The sequence below is a fragment of the Stegostoma tigrinum genome, chromosome 33 (genome assembly GCF_030684315.1).
Source record: "Stegostoma tigrinum isolate sSteTig4 chromosome 33, sSteTig4.hap1, whole genome shotgun sequence".
Lineage (NCBI taxonomy): Eukaryota > Metazoa > Chordata > Chondrichthyes > Orectolobiformes > Stegostomatidae > Stegostoma > Stegostoma tigrinum.
In genome coordinates, this window is record NC_081386.1 from 891,165 (window position 1) to 906,273 (window position 15,109).

Consider the following 15,109-nt stretch of genomic DNA (forward strand, 5'->3'; position numbering starts at 1 on the left):
AATGGCAAAACAACCAGGCCAGAGATAAGTGTTTAGCAACAAGGATGCAGCATAGACTGCACAATCATCAGGATAAAAGGACATTTTGAGTGAACAAGACCAAAGCTGATGTATGTAATGTGGGAAATAAGTGATATCTGGATGTAACTGTATCAGATTAGACCTTAATAAATAGCTGTGAATTCTCAATTGTCATATATCAGAGCAAATATTGCATCCTTAGGCTTACGGCAGAATCCTGTCTGGTAGTACAGTAAACTCAGTATTTCATTTTTACCAGGCATTGGTTACAAATAACGGGTACCCAACTCAGGTGGCAGGTGTGGAACTCAATGCAGCATTAGTCCAACCATAGCCTGCAAGTGAGGTGTCCTTTCTTCTTAACATGCCAGTGTACATCAAGTAATCGATTAATAACGAAATTCCCAGCCTACCATAGCAAACCTAAATACAGGAGGAAGCAAATAGTATACAGAAAATCTTCATTTACATAGCTCCTCAATGACATTGGTCAGTCCACCTGACTGACAAGAAAAGGGCCTAATCCAGGGTTGCCTGATCCTTCTCAAATTTACTCCCCAAACTTGCCTATTTTTAGAATTCCTAGAATTTTTCTTCCATGGCAGATTTAAAATTCCACAAAGTTTTTCCATAAAATTCCATAGAATTTTTAGAAAGAGTAGAAATTTGGAGACAACTGTCTTCTCGTCACAGCGACCAACTGTTCTTCATCTTCTCAAATAAAATTAAGACAAGACTCCAAAGTGTGCAGTATCTGTGCACAGGGTCATAACACAGTGCACCAGAAGTGGGGTACCTGTATTTAGGATTTTACTCAACGTTCAGAACTATAGCCAATGCTCCACGTATGGCTCCTGTACCCAGGATTTTACTCAGATACCTGCTTCTTTTGCAGGTTGGATCTCAAAATCTTATTCATTCTCCTTCATGCTGCTATTCTATTTGCTTATGTTTTAGTGCATTCACCACCAAAGCTTCCGGTATTCCTCTCCTCTATGTACAGAGAGATTAACATGAATGGATGAAACAACATTCTACCAATGACCAGTACAGTCATTGAACAGATGCAATGAAACTGGATATGTAAACTTTTGGCAATAGATATTTTACTTAGATTTCAAAATCTCACCCAATTTTTTTCATCCAGATCCACTGCAGTTTCTACTATTTTCTGTAACACTTCAACATGCCCACTTCTTGCAGACAAATGAAGGGGGGTGTTCTGTTCCTATGGAATTTAGAATAAACCGAGTTAGACAGTCACATTTATGATACTGCAGTATTATGGTAACACTGGTTCAGAATCTGATAAGTTTTCAAAACCTTTCTGCCATTTGATATTCTGGAACGTAGATGAGCTTATATTCTGAAAGAGCCATAGGTTCAATTTCCCCTACATGAGAATTCTGTAATTCATACCAGAGGCTTCCAGATTTATCATGAGGAGAGAACCAAACACATGTGCTGTTCTTAAGCAATAACATCATTGCTTTGTCAGCATATATAGCAATCCATTTGAGAACAGCCCATTTCAAACAAAATGGTGCAGACAATTTGCTTTTTCAATTTCTGAAAGGCCAGTGACCTAAGATCTTAACTGTTCCTCTGAGCAAATGCTACCAACTTGTGAGTATTTCCAGCATTTTCTGTTCACATTTCTGCTTTCAGTCGCATTAGTTGAAGGACATGCATTGATCATATGCTTGTGGAACTCCTTGTTATTATGCATTGCGCAATAGCATCTTACATGTCAACTAGAATTTGCAGACAAGGATCCATTTTATTTCTCATCTATAGGACGAGAGCATAAGTCCTCAATTCTGCATTGAACTAAGCACATAAACACAATATCAATCATAATCCTGCTTCCTTCACTGCATTTCCACTGAAAAGCTGGCCATTTGACTCTCTTCCTGGCCCAATGCTAGCTGATATTGTAAATACTCTCCTTCTACTGGCTTCCTCTTTTTCAAAATCAACATCACACACCCACTTCCTTAAAGAGTTACCCATGACCCCACTATGCCTGCTGTCCAATATCCAATTTCTTCTCCAGAGTCCTTGTCAGATAAATGCTCAAATCTTCCACTGTCTGAATTCCTCCAGTCACACATTGTCTGTTGTCCCATCACACCAAAGTAATCAAACTAAAGTCCAGGTAGTTCTGTGTCGGTGGTCATTATCCTTCCTCATCCTCTAGACAAAGGTGACAGCATCAAGACTTCCTCCACCACCTTGTTTAATATTCATATTCAGAAGGTGCTGGAGAAACTCAGCAGGTTTTACAGCATCTGTGGAGAGAGAAATCGAATTAAATTTCCATAGACCATAAGACATAGGAGTGGAAGTAAGGCCATCTGGCCCATCAAGGCCACTCCGCCATTTAAATCATGGCTGATGGGCATTTCAACACCACTTCCCTGCACTCTCCCCTTCGAGTTCTGTATGACTTCTCATTTACTCCTTAAAATCCTCTGTCTCTGCTTCTCTCTCATCATCTTCAAGATTCTTCTTAAAACACACCTTTTGGAACAATCTTTTGCTAACCCATCCCAATACCCCTGTCTTTCACTACAATTTGTACAATTACACCAGTGCAAAAGATGTTCTTGTAACGATGTAATAAATCCTCCATAGGCTGAAAATTGAGCAAGCTTACCCTTTGTTATACTGACCTTGTCCTTTAGGCCATGAACACAGCCTGAGCCAATTAGGAATTTCACCACCTCTAGGTTGCCGTAACTTGCTGCCAGGTGTAATGCTGTTTGTTGCATCTGTACAGAGATTACTTTTGTCATAAAAAAGCAGAAACAGATTGAAATAAACATTACAGAATAAAAGATGAAACAAATATGGATGGTCTCCTCGTGTAGGATATATAAAGTAAAACAGAAAATGTCTACACTCTTCTGTGCATTCGCAGCCTCCAGACACGACTATTCTGTCACTTGTGTGACTGCCTGCACCCACCCTGCCACCTTCAACTGCAAAGAAAAGAGCTCAACCAAAACTCTGAGATTGCAGATGCTAGAGTCAGAGACAACCAGTATGGAGCTGGAGGAACACAGGAGGCCAGACAGCATCAGAGGAGAAGTAAAGTTGATGTTTCTGGTCAGGTCTGAAGAAGGGTCCTGACGCAAAACGTCAACTTTCCTGCTCCTCTGACAGGATATCTCTGCAGGAATTCCTCACAGTAGTATCCTAGGCCCAACCATCCTCAGCTGCTTCATCAATGATCTTCCCTCCATAGTAAGGTCAGAAGTGAGGATGTTCGTTGATGACTGTACGAATGTTCAGCACCACCAAAAACTCCTCAGATACTGAGATAATCTATATCTAAATGCAATATGAGCTGAACAATATCTGGGCTGGTGCTGGAAAGTGGCAAATGATTTTCCTGGCACACAGTTATGAAGTATGACCATCTCCATTCTGTTATGAACGAGACAGGCAGCTAAATCAAATCAGCCTTTCTACTTCTGTTTTCACAACACAATTAAATTTAAAACCTTCGAAGACCCTGAATAGTTATTCCAATGGTTCCTAACCAGACCTTTCAATAATCAATCCCAGTTTGTGTGAGTAACTAATTCTAGAAACCAGTTTTGTGTCTTAAACAAAACACTTAATAATTCACTTAATATAGAATAACTTCAGCAGAGAAATAATTAAACAACAAAGTAATCTAATTAAATCGCTATTAGATGCAATTTCAGTCCCAATTCACAGAAAAGACATAGTCATTCTCAAACAAGCATAGTTAAGTAATAAATTAAATAACAAAACCAGCCAGGTGGAGTTAGAGGAACACAGCAGATCAGGCAGCATCAGAGGAGTATGCAAGTCAATGTTTCGACTCAGGACTCTTCTTCAGAACTTGAAACAACCTGAAATGTCAACTTTCCTGCTCGTCTGATGCTGCCTGACCTGCTGTGCTCCTCCAGCTCCACACAGCATCAAATCTGACTCCAGCATCTGCAGTTCTTGTCATCTCAGAGAACAAGATTGGCAAGATTACTTAAATGATTTTCACGATGCATTATTTCACTGACATAATGTAGACTCCTTCTTGCTTTTCTGGAGATCGATCAGGGTGACCTTTTCAGTTCGCTCAGGTAAAGGTAGGAATACTTCTACTCAGCTGTCAAATCTCTGGGCTTCTGAAAGTTGGTAAAAGGTGGTTAGGGAGGGAGCCCTCAAATCTTTGTACTTGTCATCAGCAGACAAACTCTTCTCTCCAGAAAACGCAGTTCAATAACTTCAACAATGGTCCAATTCTAATAGATTGAATGTATTTTCCCAAGGCCTCAATTATCATTCAATATCTGCCACCTGTTTGAATAGAGTTTCTTTCAGACTTTTTGGATCCATCTCCCAGGTACTGATCTCAATAACAGCCAACTTCTGCTATCTCAATGCTCTTCCTGAAATTGTGGTGTCTCTATGAGCCCTTTGATCAAGAATTAGCCTGCAACTAACCTCTAAGCATTGCCTCACAAAATAAAGCTTGTTTGGTCTGTTATTTGCCTTTTACCATAAGCTGTTTCCCAAAGTCCAAAAGTCACTTTCAGCCTAGAATTCCCAGTTCACCACTCCAAGCCAAAATTGATAAAAGAATAAAAATGAAAATAATGAAAAATCAGCAAGGGTTCTAACAAATAAGAGAAACTTCACACTCTGCCCCTAGACATTCAATGGTTTTACCATCAATGAATCCCTCTCTATCAACATCCAGAGGGTTATCATTGACCAGAAACTCAACTGGATTCAACTTACAGATAAAATGGAAACAAGAATAGGTCAGAGGCTGGGAATACTGCAGTGAGTAATTCACCTCCTGACTCCCCTGTCCAACATCTACAAGGTACAGTCAGCAGCGTGATGGAATACTCCCCACTTGGCAGGATGAGTGCAACTTCAACAATACTTAAGAAGCCTGACACCATCCAGGATAAATAAACCTGTTTAACTGGTGCAAACACATCTACAAACATCAATTCCCTCTACCACTGATGCTCAGTAACTGCAGTGCGACAGCACCTTTGAAATCTATGACCACTTCCATCTAGGAGGTAAAGCTAAAAGGTAAAATCTTCATAGTCCTTCTGGACCATAGACTGTTCTCTCACACAGAGAGCAACTGCTGATGGTTTAAGCAGAGGGCTAAGGTTAACAATGAGAGTCCTTCATGGTAACCTCAGCCCATATGGGAATTGCATCACAAGCCAGACAAATGAATTGAACATCGATAACAAGGTGTATAGCTGGATGGACACAGCAAGCCAAGCAGCATCATAGGAGCAGGAAAGTTGACGCTTCGGACACAGACCCTATTATCTCAAATGAATTGAACAGCCAATTTTATCCAGAAGGCCAAGAGCATCAGATCAACAGATACACGGGAACACCAGCAACCAGCAGCACGGTGGCTCGATAGTTAGGGACAGGAGTTTGATTCCAGCTTCAGGTAACTGTCTGTGTGGAGTTTGCACAGTTGCTCTGTGTCTGCATGAGTTTCCTCTGGGCACTCCAGTTTCTTTCTACAGTTCAACGATGTGCAGAGTAGGTGGCTTGGCCATGTAAATTGCCCATAGTGTCCAGGGATATGCAGTCTTGGCGGATTAGTATTGGGAAATGTACCGTTATAGAGATTAGGTGGGTCTGGGTGGGATGCCCTTTGGAAGGACAGTGAGGACTTGATGCTTCGACAATTCTATGATTCATAATTCTTCAGCAAGTTCCTCTCTAAGTTACTCTCCATGTTACCTACCATCTGGACTCTTAAATATATTGTTTTTCTAAGACTGTTGCTAGGACAAAATCCTGGAAGCATCTAAATAATCCTCATTTCTCTAAATCTGGCCTCCTGTGCTTCCTCAACTTTCTTTTATCTCAAAGGAAGATGGATAGGTGGAAGTTCACACAACTTTGAGAAGGAATTTCTGAGTTGAAGGCTTAAACAGCTAAGGGCATGGCCACAAATGCAAGATATAGAAGATGCTGTGGAAAAATACAGAAGAGTGTTATAGGGCTGATGGAAGTTACAAAGAAATCAGAAATATGGACCCTGGCATTGGAATTTAGAAAATTATGTATGATGTTAGAAATTCAGCCACATGCTTCCTATGATTTTCAAATCAGAATTCCAGATATTGGACCTTGCATCGTGATGTTACATTCTAAAATTTTATGTTTGTAAAATTCATCGTAAAATCTATAATTGTACATTAATACTCACATTGTCTGGTTTGTCCAGCCATATATCTTCAAGGTCTTCCATAATAAACTCCAGTATCTTTATATGGCCTCTTCGGGCAGCACAGTGGAGCAAATTTAGGCCATTCTGGTCCAGGAAAATAAATAAGGAAACCAAATGAATTAAACAATACTAATGTAACACAATCCCTAAATAAATTCTCTTCGTCACATGCACACTAACTAAACAGTCTTCATGACACACCCTACTGAAACCTCGTGCACATACTAGCTAAACTGTCTTCATCACCTGCTCCCTACTTTGCTTTCATCGAAAGCATCCTGTCTTCATCATGCAAGCACTAACTAAATAGACTTCATCACATGAACCCTGATTAACTTGTTTTCAACGCGCACACATCCTAATGACACTGTCTTCAGTAAACACACTAACTAAACTGTTTTTATCGTGCCTACCCCAGCTAAACTGTCTTTGTCACGTGCATGCAAACTAAACTGTCATCATGCATACTCAAGCTGTCTTCATCACAAACATCCCTGCTATAACAATGTGTGGAGCTGGATGAACACAGCAGGCCAAGCAGCATCTTAGGAGCACAAAAGCTGACGTTTCAGGCCTAGACCCTTCATCAGAAAAGAAAATTTCTGATGAAGGGTCGAGGCCCGAAACATCAGCTTTCATGCTCCTAAGATGCTGCTTGGCCTGCTGTATTCATCCAGCTCCATACTTTGTTATCGCGGATTCTCCAGCATCTGCAGTTCCCATTATCTCTGATACATCCCTGCTACAGGAAGGATGTTATTAAACTGGAAAAGGTGCAAAGAAAATTTACAAGGATCTTACTTAGACTGGAAGATTTGAGTTATAAAGAGGGGCTGAATAGAGACATTTTTGCCCTACAGCTTAGAAGGCTGAGGGATGACCTTATAAAGGTGTATAAAATCATGAGGGATAAACTTCAGATGAATAGTCAAGGTCTTTTCTCCAGCATAGGGGAGGCCAAAACTAGAAAGCACAGACTTAAGGTGAGAAGGGAAAGATTTAAACAGGAAAAGAATGGTAATGTTTTCACACAGAGTGGCAGAAGCAATTACAATATTTAAAGACATTTGGACAGGATAGGAAAGGTTTAGAGGGATAATAGGCCAAATGCAGATAAACGGGACCAGTTTAGTTCAGGAAACCTTGTCAGTATGGACAGTTGGACCGAAGGGTCTGTTTCCATCCCGTTTGACTCTATGATCCAAAAATCAAATGTGGATCCAATTCTGCAGAACATGTTTCTATGCTGTTCAGTGCAAAATCAACTCTGTTCACCTCAGCCACCTGACCCTTTCCCTTAGTTCTGAAATTGTTTTCTCCTCAGATTATCATCCAATTCTGTTTAGAAAGCCACAAATGAAACTACCTCCATATCCTCTCAGGCAACGTATTCCCAATCGTAACCAATCACTGCATGAAACCGTTTTCCCTCTTGTCACAGAATCATTGATTATCCAAGAGGTCCTTCAACTAGTTGAGTCTGCACAACAAAAAGTGTACTAAATATACACCAGTCCTTCATCCTCCTTCTCCTGGGCGAAGTCAGATGTGCAGTACTCATTTAACACTCAACCAATGTGTTCCCGCTCCTTCCCCCTCCCCCTTGATCCCCAGTGGGCCCTACACCTAAGCTGGTTATTCTCTTCCTTTAATATACTTGAAGAGGAATCTGGGACTCTCCCTAATCTTGTCTACTGATAATTTTTTTGCCATCTCTTTGCTCTCCTAATTGGTTTCTTAAGATCCCCTCTGTACTTTCTATAGTCCACTAAGGCATCTGTTGATTCACTCTCTTTGTCCCTGTTATATAGCTCTCTTTTTCTTTTTATCCAGTCCTCAATATTCCTAGATGTCTAGGCTTCTCCAGGCTTGTGATCCCACATTTCACCTTAAAAGGAACACACTGAGCATGTACACTCCCCAATTCCTTTCTGAACACCTCCCACTATTCTGCTTTAGATTTACCCTCAAGTAGCTGTTACTAGTCTACTTAGATGAAATCCTTCCTTATTTAATTAAATATGCTTTGAGGCATATTCTTTGCAAATTTTCTTTCTCCTTTCCTTAACACACTTAAAACACATGGCATTGTGGTTGCTATCACTAAAATCCTCCCCCAATAGTCCAAAGATGCACAGGTTAGGTGGATTGCCCACAGTGTCCAGTGATGTGTAGGTTAGATAGATTAGCCATGGGAAGTGCGTGCCACAGGGATAGGGTGCATGGTGATGAGAGTATGGGAGGATGCTTTTCGGAAAGTCCATTTGGACTTGTGGGGCTGAAAGGCTGTTTCCACACTGTAGGGATTCTTTGAACTATCACTTCTACCAGCTGTTTGGCTTAATTCCCCAAAATTAGGTTCTGCACTGTATTGTCCCTTGTAGGACCATTCACATGCTGGTAATAAAAAACTCTCCTGAATACATTTCAAGAAATCCGCCACCTCTAATCCCTTTATACTATGACAATCTCAATTAATGTTGGGTAAATTGAAATCACTTAATATAACAATCCGATCATTTTAACCACACCTCAGTGTGAATGTCTAAATATCTGACCTTCAACTGCCCAGTGACTGTTTGGGGGCCGAGAGTTCTTTCATAACAATGTCATTGTCCCCTCTTTAATCCTAAGGTCTACGCGCAAGGCTTCATTTGATGACCTTCCAAGATATTGTCCCTCTTTACTGCAGTAACTGATTCCTCAACTAATAATGCAATACCACTTCCTGTTTTACACCCTGCCCTGTCCTGGCTGAAGACTGTAGAGTCCAGAATGTTGACTGCCAGTCCTTTGTACCTTTCTTAACCAGGTCTCTGTGGTGACAACAGCATCACAATTTCATGTTTCAATCCACACCCTAAATTCATCTGTCCTATCAATATTTTTGTCATTCACCTTAAATTAAAATTGTTTTCAACTTTTCTGCCGGTGGAATATTTGCTTCCTAATGATTGATACTACACTACTTATGATTTCTATAAAATCCCCCCTTGACCTTCTCATCTCTCAGGACAGCATCCCCAGACTTTTCAATTTATCCATGTATCAAAAATTCCCTAATCCCAGAACCACTCGTGAATCTTCATATGCATGTTTTAACATCTTAATATCATTTCTTACAGTATGTCCAGAATTGGTTAAAGCTCTCTAGTTAAGGCTGAATTGGTGTTTTAAAGGTTCATCTTATCTTCCTCCCTTTTGCATTGTACAATCCTTTTAATGAGTTTCAGGTGCTCATCTGCTATTTATCTGCTTTGTCAAATTGCCCTGCCACCTTCAATGACTAGTGTACCCTAGACGGATATTGCATTCTAAAATTTATTTTGTTCTCCTTGGTCTGCCCGTCAAAATGAATCACTTCAGTTTTCTGCATTGAATTTTACATAAAATGTTCTGCCAGGCTATCTTATGTCCTCTGGACATTTATCTCTACCTCCTCACAGTTAATATTATTTCCATGGTTTGTCATAAAAAGGGATAACCCTGGAAATTACAGGCCAGTTAGTTTACGTCAGTGGTGGGCAAATTATTGGAAAGGGCTCTGAGAGATAGGATTTATGATCACTTGGAAAGGCACAGTTTGATTTGTGATAGTCAGCATGGGTTTGTGAGAGGTAGATCATGCCTCACAAACCTTACTGAATTCTTTGAAGAGGTGACCTAACACGTGAAAGAAAGACAAACAGTGGATGTGGTATACATGGATTTAAGTAAGGCGTTTGATAAGGTTCCCCATGGTAAGTTCATGCAGAAGGAGGCATGGGATAAGGGAAAATGTGGCAGATTGGATTCAGAATTGGCTGACCCTTACAAGACAAAGGGTGGTAGTGGACCAAAAATATTCAACATGATGTCCAATTACAAGCGGTGTACCACAAGGATCTGTTCAACATCGAGGGCCAAAGGACCGGTACTGCGTTGTAATGTTCTACATTCTGGGTCCTCTTCTCTTTGTGATTTTTGTAAATGATTTGGATGAAGGAGTGAAAGGGTGGATTAGCAAGTTCGCAGACGATATGAAGGTGGGTCATGTTGTAGATAGTGCGGAGGGCTGTTCTAGGTTACAAAGGGACATTGATAGAAGGCAGAGCTGGGCTGAGAAGTGGCAGATGGAGTTTAACCCTGAAAAATGTGAGGTGATTCCTTTTGTAAGGACAAACTTGAAGCAGAATACAGGGTTAACGGAAAGATTCTTGGCAGTGTACAGGATCAGAGGGATCTTGGGGTTCATGTCCACAGTTCCCTCAACCCTGTTACCTAGGTGGATAGAGTTGTGAAGAAGGCATACGGTGTGTTGGCTTTCATTAATACAGGGATTGAGTTCAAGAGTCGTGAAGTTATGCTCCAGCTATACAAAAGCCTAGTTTAGCCACATCTGGAGTATTGTGCCCAGTTCTGATTGCCTCATTACAGGAAAGATGTGGAAGTGTTGGAAAAGATGCAGAGGAGATTTACCAGGATGTTGCCTGGACTGGAGGGAAGGTCTTACGAGGAAAGGTTGAGAGAGCTAGGGGTCTTCTCTTCAGAATGACGAGGGATTAGAGGTGACTTGATAGAGGTGCACAAAGTGATGAGAGGTATAGAAAGAGTGGGCAGCCACATATATTTTCCTCGGGTGGAGGTAGCTATTACGAGGGGTCATAGTTTTAAAGTGAGCAGAGGTAGATATAAGGGAGACGTCAGAAGTAGATTCTTTATTCAGTCAGTGGGCGGGGTGTGGAATGCATTGCCAGAGAGGGTAGTGGAATCAGCCTCATCAGGGCATTTAAGTGACTATTAGATAGGCATATGGATGATAGTATAATGTAGGGGTGGAGGTTAGATAGACCTTAGGTTTAGGGTAAAAGTTCGGCACAACATCGTGAGCCGAAGGGCCTGTACTGTGCTGTGATAATGGGAACTGCAGATGCTGGAGAATCCAAGATAACAAAGTGTGGAGCTGGATGAACACAGCAGGCCAAGCAGCATCTCAGGAGCACAAAAGCTCTGTACTGTGCTGTACTGTTCTATGTTCTATGCAGATTTTGAAATGGTAACCTATACAGATAAGCCTAGTTCACGAATATACCATGAATCATGTTGTATAATTTGACCTAGCAAGCAGCACAACACCATCTTTTCAGTGCCAAAAATCATGTTTAGTTCTACACTTGGTACTTAAATCAACTCCTCTTTCTGTTAAAAAAAACCCTATACTCACATTAGGCTCAATTTTAAACTTTCCATATAATTCTTTATTCACCCTATAAACCAAAACAAGGGATTAAGCATGTTTATAAATTTAGATAAGTCTACATAGAGGAGACCGTGTGCAACAAAACAATAAATAGAGACTGATTCTCTGGAAAAAGAATTAAAAATCAAGCTAGCCTCAAGCTAAACGTCTTAACTGGGTTAACATAGCATTTCTTTGTTACGTAAGTAAATGATATATTAAATTAAAGGTGTATGGTAGAACAGAGGTAGAATGAATCCATACTGAAGTTGATGCTCAAGACTAAAAACAGAATACAATCAGGGGTCCAAGATAATAAAGTGTGAAGCTGGATGAACACAGCAGGCCAAGCAGCATCTCAGGAGCACATGCTGCTTGGCCTGCTGTGTTCATCCAGCTTCACACTTTATTATCTTGGATTCTCCAGTATCTGCAGTTCCCATTATCTCTGATACCATCAAGGGTCACTACCCAGCTAAATCAGAATTAACATATGGAATAAGTCCCTTAAAATCATCTGGATTGTTATACGACCATCAAGAATTCAATGTCGTTTAATCAGTCAAATCAAGCCTGAGTCCAATAAAGTTTTCAGATTAATTTTACCGAACAAAAATGTCCAGTCTTGCAGCAGATAACCATGACCGCTTACCGGCAACCAAAAGATCTTGATACCAATATCACCAGTTTTCAGAGACTCATGATCAAACAGTGGCAAAAAAAAAATGAGTGCTCAATATGTCACATCTGCAAAGTGCATGAATTTTGAAACGCCCAACAGTCAAATTGTGGAGTGCAAAAGTTCCAGAACAGTTCAAGTGAAAATGACAGGACATGAGAAGACAGGATTCAGTGTTGGCAGCTTGCACAGCCAACTCAACAATATTAAGGCTTCTGGTAAGTTTCAAACATAAAAAAGACTAGCAGGTGTAGGCAGGTAGGGCAGGAGCTCCCTGTGGTCAACCCCCTTTCAAACTGATGTACCGTGTTGGACACTGTCACGGAGACTGGCCTCTCAGGGGAATGCAGAAACAGCTAAGCCTGTGGTGCCACGGTTGGCTCTGCTGCACTGCAGGAGTGGAAAAAGATTGGGAGGGTTTTAATGATAGGGAACTCAATTATAAAGGGAACTGACAAGTAGTTTTGTGCTCAAAGTTGACATACTCAAATGGTATGTTACCTCCCTGGTGCTGCATCAGGGATGTCTCAGAGCTGCTACATGCATTCTGAACAAGGAAGATGAATGTCAGTGGTACATATCAGTACCAACAACATGGGTAGGAACAGATATAAGATCCTGCCACAGGAATTTAGAGAGTTCGGCAGTAGTTTAAAGGAGATATCATCTTGACTTGTGACTTTTGACTGTTCTTCTAGACAATGAAGGCTATTTGTTTGTATACCAGAAGGCCACTTATTTCAGCATCTGATTGGGGGAAAATGGAGCCTGACAGGTCCAACAACATGCTAACATTATGACAATATAAAGCTTTTTTGAAGCCATCAGGACTATCTTCAGAACAAGGTGAAATGGACAAAATTCCCTCTACAAGATGAAGTTTCTCTTAAGAAAGGTGATGCCATCCATCAAAGTAGGAAAGAACAATTTCAACAACTAATCAGCTGTGAATCCATTGTGACAGCTGATACTCTCCAAGCTATCCGTCAGTATCTTATGGTAAAATAATTGAATGAATCACCATCCCTCGAAAAACTGCAAGGAGCAATCAAGCAGCTGGAATACAACAAAGCCCGAGGGTAAGAAGGTATTCTGGCTGAAGGCTTTTACACAGAACATAGAACAATACAGCGCAGAACAGGCCCTTCAGCCCTCGATGTTGTGCTGACCTGTGAACTAATCTAAGCCCTACCCTTACACTATCCCATCATTAATCATATGCTTATCCAAGGACTGTTTAAATGCCCCTAATGTGGCTGAGTTAACTACATTGGCAGGCAGGGCGTTCCACACCCTTACCACTCTTTGAGTAAAGAACCTGCCTCTGACATCTGTCTTCAATCTATCACCCCTCAATTTGTAGCTATGCCCCCTCTCACAAACTGACGTCGTCATCCTCGGAAAAAGAGTCTCACTGTCCAGCCTATCTAATCCTCTGATCATCTTGTATGTCTCTATTAAATCCCTTCTTAGCCTCCTTCTCTCCAATGAGAGCAGATCCAAGTCCCTCAGCCTTTCCTCATAGGGCCTGCGCTCCAGACCAGGCAACATCCTGGTAAATCTCCTCTGCACCTTTTCCGATGCTTCCACATCTTTTGCTGTAATGGGGAGACCAGAACTGCAAGCAATATTCCAAATGAGGCCGCACTAGTGTTTTGTACGGTTGCATTGGTAAATCTTATGGTATCTTATGGTCTTTTGATCATATCAAGGCTTCATTCATTCCTCCTATGGATTTGTGAGAATACAGAAGATCCCCCAACATCAGAGTACAGTGGCTCAGCGGTTAGCACTGATGTCTCACAGTGCCGGGTTCGATTCCACCCTTGGACAACTGTCTGTGTGGAATTTATACATTCTCCACATGTCTACGTGGGTTTCCTCTGGGTGCTCTAGTTTTCTGTCATAGTCCAAAGACGAGCAGGTTAGGTGGATTGGCCATATTAAATTCCGCATAGTGTCCAGGGATGTAGGCTAGGTGGATTAGCCATGGGAAATACAGAGTTACAGGGAATTGGGGGGAAGGGGAACTGGGTTCTGGGTAGGATGCTCCTCCAAGGTTCAGTGTGGACTCAGTGGTCAAATGGCCTGCTTTCACACTCTAGGGATTCTATGATTTTATGACCAACTTCAGAAATGTCACAATGGTAACTGTTTTGATGCTGTGGAAAGAATACAAAGCTGGGTTCAAGATTTAAGCTTTCTTCTATTATTCATGAACAGCATTTACTGCCCATCACAGAGGGCAGTTAAGAGTCAACCACATTGCTGTGGGTCTCGAGTCACATGTAGGCCAGTTCAGATAAGGATGAGTTTTGTTCCTTAAAAGGACATTAGTGAACCAGATGGGTTTTTTGTCCACAATAGACAATGGTCATCATTAGACTCTTAATTCCAGATTATTATTAAATTCAAATTCCATCATCTGTCATGGTAGGATTTGAACCCATGTCCCCAGAACGTTCCCTGGATTTCTGGATTAACAGTCCAGTGATGATACCAATTGGCTAGCACCTCGCCCAAACATTAAATAAATTGTCAAATAACTTTGCTGCAGTGAAGAAATTGGGTCCTAATGAAAAACTAACATGAGAATGGAGGAGAAATCTGCCTTGAAGAAGATGCACATATTCTTGCTCGTGGCAGAGAAAATCCTGACTCGCACGCTCCCGAATCATCTACTTGTGGCTAAGAAAATCATCCCAAAGATAGTGTGGCTTTAGACCTACCTAAGGAATTTCCAACATGGTCTTTGTCGCCAGACAAGCCCAAGAAAAACAAACGTTCAGAACATCAGCAACTCATCATTGCATTGATCGATCTGACCAGAGCAATGGATTCAGTAAATCATCAGCTTTGTAGATCCAAAGGCAGTAAATCCAAAGATTTTGATGCCTAAGAAAATTCATCAAATCCTGTAACTGCTTCATGA

The 15,109-nt window shown here is 41.1% G+C and overlaps 1 protein-coding gene across 2 annotated transcripts in view; it reads right to left on the bottom strand.

The window, feature by feature from the left end:
* Window positions 1-15,109, bottom strand: part of ankdd1a (ankyrin repeat and death domain containing 1A) — a 189,664-nt gene that overhangs the window by 113,740 nt on the left and 60,815 nt on the right. For both annotated transcript variants that reach the window (XM_059639229.1, XM_048563010.2), the window contains exons 5-7: window positions 6,260-6,364; window positions 2,697-2,795; window positions 1,151-1,249 (exon numbers count right to left, since the gene is read on the bottom strand). In XM_059639229.1, coding sequence (XP_059495212.1) covers window positions 1,151-1,249; window positions 2,697-2,795; window positions 6,260-6,364 — 303 coding nt within the window. The remainder of the gene's footprint in view (window positions 1-1,150; window positions 1,250-2,696; window positions 2,796-6,259; window positions 6,365-15,109) is intronic.